We start from the raw sequence: 8,411 nt of genomic DNA, 5'->3' as shown, positions 1-8,411 counted from the left end.
TGATGCACGAATAGGGTCAATGATTTACACCTTCAGTTGGTACGCTACACTACGTTCCTCTCGAAAGAATATAAGTGCAATTCATCCCGAAGAAGAAGAAGACTGAGCAGGAGCAGATTAAGTTGGCAATGGAGAGATGAATTAGGCATCGGCAAAATGCTCCTAAAACGGCAAATAAATGAGACATTGCTGAGCATAAAAAAGTAATCCTGGCAGATAGTTTTAGTAGTTGATGCACAACGCCAAGAAACAAAAGCAATACCAAATCGGCCATGATGAACCATTGTTGAGCAAATAGGCCCTTTGCATTGATTAGTTCTTGTGTACATTCATGTTTATTCAAAGTTCAAACGGCACTTGAAAGTTACCAATATGAAGTACCTTTTCAAACCTATTGATTTTGAGTTCGTTCGTGACATTTGACGAAGAAACAATGAAGGAGCCTCTCTTATCGGGGACATACTCCATCCAGAAGCCTTTGGGTCTGTGGAATTATCATTATCTAATAGGTAAGAGGTATTATTCTGTGCTATCAAAATAGTTTATACCTTAATCGATCGCTCTTGTTAGGTAGAGAAGTGATAAGTCCAAAGTGTCGTATAGACCTTCAAATAGCAAAGGAGCATTACGGTTGGGAGATTCGATTAAGTTGTCTCCAAGTCCCAAATTCGAATACCGTTTTGGAAATTCAAGACGTTTATCGAAAATTCCTTAAAACAAGTGTGTTTGGTTACCCAGCTGAGGTAAGAGGAAGATTATTTGAATTCATTCTTACTTAGCCTTTACGTTATCATATCCTCAGGTGTTTTGGAATGTTCGGGGTCAAAATGGTCTATTTGCCCAAGTCACAATTGGAACATTGGGAACTTTTGACATCAAAGGAGACTTTTCACAAGGAGGAATGAGTCTTTCCATTCTCAATAAAGGCTCAGGACGATCTTTGAGAGAATTCTGGACCAAGCGGATGACTGAAGATGGATTGTACTCAATGGCAGCGTCCAAGATTAGCTCTCTGCATGAGGGTAAAATACTGGATTTAAAGACAATACAACAACACAAGCTTGATGATAAATATTAAATTAATTTTAGGTCGGAGGCATAGTTTACAAATTGCCAAGTCTGGTGATGACGTCACAATAAGTGGAGCAGCTTTTAAAACGACGAAATTTCGAATGGACGAAGACTTCGACTTCAAATTGAAAGACGATTTGAAGAAAGTAAATATGAAGCGATTTGGACCAGCAAGATATCTGATTGGGTTAAAAGGCAATTCAGAAAATGAGGAAAAATGGATTGCCTCATTTCACGGAACAAAGCTCATTTTGGATGGACGTAGTTTGAAGCAACCCATGGATACCCGATATATTTGGATTAAGCGACCCCTATTTGTAGGAACGTTTAATCTCGTTCAAGCAATGGGTATCTCTAAATATGGTGCGTTTTGTCGATTCCCTCCAATCTTGATCACGACAATGAAGCATCAATTGGGTTCAAATTGGGTCTTTGATATTTGTGATGGAAAGATCTTGATCGAGTCCACTTCGGTTTTGGTGCCTTTTTCCCGTTCCTTCTTTCTCGGACAAGAATTCTTGGCCAATCTTCCTGGCTTCACCGATCCTTTCACGGTAAACTGACGGCCATGCAATGTTTCATGAACAATAATTTAAAACGCATTCATTCAATTTTCAGGTCAATGGAACCCTTTACAGCGATTTGATGACCTTCACGATGGCAAATCCTAAGATATCATTCCTTATGACCATGAAGTTTACTTCAAATTTTGCCGTCTTCACGAATCAGATTCAAGGGACAACTATCTCGTACAAGCTATTGTTCCAAAGAATCATGAATCCCTTCTAAATTTCAAAATGGAACCCTAAATTACCTTTCAACTCCCCCCGTGGAACATGGTGTAAGCCTGTCTTCCCTGGCGCCTTTGTCCATTCAATTTCAAGGATTACCTCCTTTTTCCATCACTCTTTCTTTGCCTCCTCCCCGNCCCCCCCCCCAAATTCTTCAGTTCCACTCTTTGTGAATGTCCATTTATGTGTTCCACATCCGCCCTCTGAACTGATCGTCACAGAGTTGCAACACCATTTAGAAGAAGAAAAAACCAGCTTTGGAACTGCTTTGGACCCTTGTATTGCAAACGTCATATTTTTACATTTACCGTTTTTTGGACCACTTGACAGATCTGTAAAAGTTTTATTAGCCTAATGGGACCCCAAAACAAGTTTCCAAGTCTCCACTATGGAATTCTATGATGGGCGTTAGAAATATGTTTGAGTGCTTGTAGCCTGGGTGTCATTTTAAGAGAGCATAAATATCCATTTGAATTGGCAATTTCAAAGGATTTTACTGGGTACAAACGGGATTAAGTAGCGTCAGGAAGGCTTCTGGGTGGCCCTAGAAATATGACAAAATGGAACCCAGGCTCTTAACAGACTTCAGTGAACCGACTTCAACCTGCTTGCCAGACGCAAAATCTTGAAATCTAAAGTTGAAAGCAAAACTAAAGAGGGTTAGTTCTTTTGGGTTGGTTTTCAATTCTCTCTCGCTTATCCTAGTTGGACCGAAGAGCGTCTTTAGAAGAACAAAACTCCCAATTTCCCCCCATTCTCGGCTCTCCGTGTCAGTAAGAAGACTTGCCCGAGGCCACAATATGTAATATTGGCTCCATTGACAATAGAGAAAGACTCCCATAAAAGCCCCCTCTCCCTTCTTTCAGTTTCCCTTTGGATGGTCCTTCTCTCGTTCCTTCTGTTCGTTGATAGTGGAACTGATGAAGATCCAGAAGTGACAGATCAAATAGACTGAGACAGGTCGTAATTTGCTCTCGCAAAAGTTGATTTCCATCTTCACGAGTGCTGCTCATTATCGAGAATGGGTCAGCTTCAACTTGAACCCGAAGGGTACATCGATTTTTTTGGGCGCTGAGGCTCAACTTGATTTCTTGCATCATTAACATTCATCCCTGAAACAATTTGAGGAAGGGGAAGACTTTAGGGGAAAGCTTCGGTAGCAAATACAAACAACTGGCATGACTAGCATTCTGTACCATTATGAAAATAAAATTGAGCTTTCAGTGTGAACACAGACACTCATCTTATCCCTTAGAGACTTGACAATTTGAAAAGGACGCCACATACTCTGATTGGAATAAAAAAATCAGGAGATCGAAAGCAAGGCTTCGATTCACAATTTCATCCATATTTTTTGCTGGTCATCGTGTTGCAGCCTTTCTAAACCTGGTTGAATGTTTCTTTTTCCCTTGTCATTATCCTTTGTAAAGAGGAAATCTATTTCAATGGGGTATATCAATCACGGATTACTTCGTACTTTCCCAGAAATAGATGAATCAATACCGCAGGAAATTGGAAGTTAATTGGCCTCGGTTTTGGGATTTCCAGAGAGAAGGAATCGTTTCTACTTCGAGGTTTGACGATTACGAGTCCTCGTTCCAATTGGCATGGATCCCTGTTTTCGGTGGGAATCTAGGAGGAGGAGGAACAACTTTGCCTTCCCTGGGATTATCAACGGTTGCAGAACCACGGAAATTCATTTCTCAAGTACAATTATCAACACGCAAGGCTTGTGCTGACTCTCACATGATGACGATGATTACACCACTCCTGCAGTACTATGCGAAAACGAGCAATTGAAGTACAATAGAAGGGAGAGAAATGCTGGAACAAAAGCAGCCATACCGCCACAAATTTCAATTGAGAGCGAGGCTTTTGTTCTTACTTTAAACTATACTTGTTCTCTTCGATTCAAAGGAGAAAATTGACAAAACAAGTCTGTTTTGAAAAATTTGAAAGATTGAGCGTCTGCCGATATGAATGATGTAAGAGATGTTCCGCGTTATGAAAGTAGAGGGCTGAAGTGTTGGTTCTTGTTCAAGCCCCCTGAAATGGTGGACCTGGGACATTGAGAGCCTCAGGATCATGCTTAATCATGATTTTCAAGCAGACCTTTTGTCTTGTGAAAAGAAGCCACCGGGAGAATCCCACCCCTCTGTTAAGTCCTCAAATCCAAGATCAAAGCCCGCATTGCAGGATCTGCTCTGGGGTGGATTACAATACTTTGGTGGCTTACTGGTTTGGTTGAAACAAAAATCGCCCCTCTCTTCTTTTTGTCTGGAACTTACTTACCCTTTGATGAGGAACTTTTGACTGCTACTTTCTTGGCCTCAGGGCTTCGGAAGTCCACAATCCGTAACAATGTTTCTCCAAGGTAAAACAAAGCCAGGGCTTTCGACGTGGATCTGGTCTGTCCCAAATTGTCTTATTTTATTCGCCGACATCGTCCAGTTTTCGAGTTTAGGTGTTATCATCGTCCGAAAGGCCTGGGGAAGTATTCTTCGATGCTCCATGCCCAGATAGGTCGAAATAAAAACTTTTTCGATCAAGTAAATCTACACAATCAGAGGGGGTTTCGCCCAATAGTACCAAGGCAAGAAACTTTTCTTCACATAAATGTTTTGTTGGTAGATTGAGGTCAATCTCGGGTAAGTGTACTCCTCAGATCAATGTTGGAACAATACCCTTCATCCTATACTAAGTTTGTGGGCCAAATATGACATACTCATCCCAGTCTAGAGATCTTTTAGGTGAAACTATCATCCGGGAAAAATCTTGAGAACGTGGGATTAGCCAAGGAAGTCTACATGTAGCAATCTATGGATTAGCCTGTCTGTCAACGGCACGCGACACCCATGTGCGTCGGGAGTGACGTTTCACTGGGGTCTATTCAGACCCAATTTTGGGCTCATTGTTTCCTTGTATTCATCGAGTGTAGACCAGTTCCAATGACTGAACAAGAATTCCTTCCTTGGTTTTGATTTCACAATCAACCATCGAGAATGAATATCAATTTTCCAAGAATTGCTTTGAATGAATATCAATCTTCAAAGAATTGCGTAGCTTTCATTCTCACGGAACTTAATTCATTAAAGACTTTGCAACCTTTCTCGGGTATCGTTTTGAGCTCAGCTTGTTTCAAAATCGACATGGAATATCTCTGTAACTTTCAAGCCAATTCTGCTTCCACTTTTAAGTCATTCAACTGTCATATAATCTTTTTAAATAAGAGGTACATCGACAATTGTATTGCCACATTTTCATTTTGTGTCACTAAACGGAACCCAAAGCTTGATTCTTTTTCAAACGTTATTTCCCCAACCAAACAAATTCGAGAGCATAACAGCTGGTTTGCAACAGCGTATTCATTTCATCAGTACTCAATCAATTGTAAGTTGACTTCAAAGTTGTGCGAAAGGTTAAAAATGTTAGTGTGGGTTGCGATATTACCCGACCCTTTTCATCCAAGATTTCAAATCAACATATCGGACAGGAAAGATGTAAACTTTGAAGACTGATACCCAGGGCTGCTCAAAACACACACAAAAAAAAAATGTTTTGCATTATTTCACTTCTGTACCACTCCTAGAAATGCTGAGAGTCGACGCAAAGGTCATTGAGTTTAAGGCCATACTATGTACTCTCTGCAACCCAAGACCAAATTCGACCTATCAGACTAATGAATTCCTGACCATCCCTACCGCAAACTAATATTGTACCATCACCACGAGATGAGGAGGTACTGACATTATAACGAAGTTTCTGAAATGGAGTAGTAAAGATGATGAAAAGGAGAGGGCCTAAAATGGAGCTTTGGGGAACTCCTGACTTGATATATATGCCAATAAGTGACCTTTCAACCTTACGCATTTGTTTCCAATCATGAAAGAAACTTCTTGAACAGTTAAAAACGTTGGCTGGGATCTCAATTTCATAGAGCGTATCCAATAAAATGGCCGAAATCTACTTTATCTATGCGTCTGCGAAGTAACGATAAACAGCATTAACTGACAGGTTACTCTCTTGTCCCCTAATGACGTAATCCATGTAAATTTTCCTTTTCTTGAGTATCTTGCACCAAATATCTTAACACTCTCCATATTCATCCATGACTTTAAGCACAGAATTTTCATAGGGAAGTTTTTTAAGCTCGAGAATTTCTGATAATGTTTTTCCATCGTGACTTTTTGTGTCATGGTTGCAAATGTTCAACGATCATTTGTCGAGCCTAAGAAAACATCTCATTTTAGATGTGAAATATCCCAGCAATATGTACTCCAATCCTTGGCAAGTATCTTACAAGAGCTAAATAATTGAAAATTGCTTAAACTATTTAATCAAATTCTCTCAAAGTTTTTTTTTCGAAACGTTTTCGAAAACAGTTTCAAATAACAAGGAAATGTATGAAATCGAACTCATCAAATCAGTTTTCTTTCGTCTGATTAAAAAAAAGCAAAACTGAATTTGCAACGCAGCCTAATTTATGATACCTGAACTTTGTCCGGATTCGAAATTCCTACCCTAAATATATTTACTTTGACTTTTTAGATATGGCTTTCCCCTCCTAAGTTTCAAATTTCAAAAAGGCATTTGGGATGTTATCTCCATAATATTGATACTGTTGAAGTAGTTTAAATTTTGAAAGGAAATAATTTTCTTATTATGCATTTCCATTGGCTTAGCCTAACGAACATGGCCAAGAATACGAGTAATGCAGTACTTCAAGAATAAACAGCATCAATGCTCATTAACGTAACATACTGACAGGAAAACTTCATTTATAAGGACTGCTTGAATCCAAAATATAATAATATAATAATCATTTAGTAAAGTATGGTCTTGATGAGGCAAAACTCATGCAATATTGGTCATTATTTTTTTTTTGTAAAAGTAGTTGTAACGAGTAACTCCATTACAGTTTTTGGGTGAGTAACGGTAGCGTAACGAATTATTCTTTTGGCCAAAGTAACGGTAACTATAATCCGTTCCTTTTATTGAGAAACGACCAACGCCTTGCCAATCAAAAATGTCTTTTAAAATATATGTTGTCCATTTCTTTGAATACACTGCGAATGCTTATTCCTTGCAACAAGCGTTTACCTTTTACTTCAAGATACTCTGGATTTCACTTGGATTCGATATAAAATATGATGTGTAAGCTGATTTAATTTGACTCAATGAAGTTGAGCTTAGTGTTATAAAAGCAAACCAGTAAGTCAGACGGAACAATGGACGCCAAACCGTTGTTTGGTTCTTATCTTCTAAGAGGTCGAGTTCTCTTGCAATTAAATCATGATGTGTAGTATTTTGCATTCCCCCAGAACTTTTCCAAATCAATTGATTTCATTGACATGAACAAGCACTTTCAAACTTTCGGTTGAGTGAAATGTCGGGTTTCGGCTCGGGATAAAGATTACTTGTAACGCTCTAATGATCGAGTGTGCATTCGTCAAACAGACGTGGATGAAATCCTAGATTTTCTTCCGTATCATCTGTTAAGGACTTCAAATTCCATCAAATGTTAACTGGAAGTGTCATCTCCAATCAGCAACAACGAGCTTCATATAAAAACTGACGATGCCCTTAATTTCAACATCAGTTTGCAGACTCTCGTCCAGCCATCACATCAAGACGCACAAGCTAGTATCAATACCATGATGAAGGTATGACAAAGTGTCCCTAAACCATGGAACTTCTTCTCAAATCTCGAAATTAATACTCCTTTACAGATTATTTGTGCCATCCTTTTGTCCGTTCTTGCCTCAACGCTTGCGACCCATGGCCATGGAGGACATCATGATCATGGCGGCCATTATTCCTTTGGATATAAAGTCCACGATGGCTATAACAACTTTGGTCACTCTGAGAGCCGGCACGGTGGTCACACCAAAGGTCAATACCACGTCAAACTTCCTAATGGCAAGCTTCAAACCGTCACATACCACGTGGTTGGATACTCGGGATATGTAGCCAAAGTTCATTACGGGCATCACTAACATCTTGTGGAACAGGGTGTGTGCCAATTGACTGCTTGTTTGTGACTTGTTATCTATTCCTCGCTCGTTTGAGTGCCAGATTAAAACTGACCTGAAACTGACCAATAAAAGAAGCCGTTTAATGACTGATCAGTTTTGATCCTATGATTTAGATTTCACCAACGATTGTTTTATATCCTGAAAAGAAGTGAATATGCCTTTCTCATTTCATGGGTTTTAAGACATTTTTCTCACCTTTTTATGGAAAGGGGTGTCATCATTTAATATATTTTTTTGCGGACTTCTTTATCGTTACTGGGATTGGAATCCCAGCAGTTCAAGACGAGAAATATATTCATTTTACATAACTTTTACTTACATATATTATTCGATCGACCGACGAAATAGAGAAGGCTGACCTGGCTAACCCTTAGATATAAGGTTGATCGAGAATTTTAGTCAAAAACTTGTCCAAGTCTGACTTAATTCCTGCTATTGGATCAACGCCTACATACGCCCTACAATTTCGAAATGCTTTCGAATTTAGAACAAATTTCTAGCAACAGAAACAACT

General features: G+C 39.3%; 1 protein-coding gene across 1 annotated transcript; it reads left to right on the top strand.

The window, feature by feature from the left end:
• The first annotated feature begins 408 nt into the window (after positions 1-408).
• Positions 409-2,343, top strand: LOC131889817 (uncharacterized). The gene is made up of 5 exons (XM_059239014.1): positions 409-509; positions 571-743; positions 803-1,022; positions 1,090-1,625; positions 1,690-2,343. The coding sequence occupies exons 1-5, from the start codon at positions 434-436 to the stop codon at positions 1,858-1,860; spliced, it is 1,176 nt and encodes a 391-aa protein (XP_059094997.1). The 5' UTR covers positions 409-433; the 3' UTR covers positions 1,861-2,343.
• The last annotated feature ends 6,068 nt before the right edge of the window (positions 2,344-8,411 follow it).

Source organism: Tigriopus californicus, chromosome 11 (genome assembly GCF_007210705.1).
Source record: "Tigriopus californicus strain San Diego chromosome 11, Tcal_SD_v2.1, whole genome shotgun sequence".
NCBI classification, from domain to species: Eukaryota; Metazoa; Arthropoda; class Copepoda; order Harpacticoida; family Harpacticidae; genus Tigriopus; species Tigriopus californicus.
This window is presented reverse-complemented; position numbering and strand designations above follow the sequence as displayed.

Bases quoted from the DNA above. Each gene is read 5' to 3' on its own strand.
- LOC131889817 (XM_059239014.1), top strand. From the start codon at position 434: ATGAAGGAGCCTCTCTTATCGGGGACATACTCCATCCAGAAGCCTTTG. The intron at 1,023-1,089 runs GTAAAATACTGG...AATTAATTTTAG, and splicing joins GATTAGCTCTCTGCATGAGG to GTCGGAGGCATAGTTTACAA. The intron at 1,626-1,689 runs GTAAACTGACGG...TTCAATTTTCAG, and splicing joins GCTTCACCGATCCTTTCACG to GTCAATGGAACCCTTTACAG.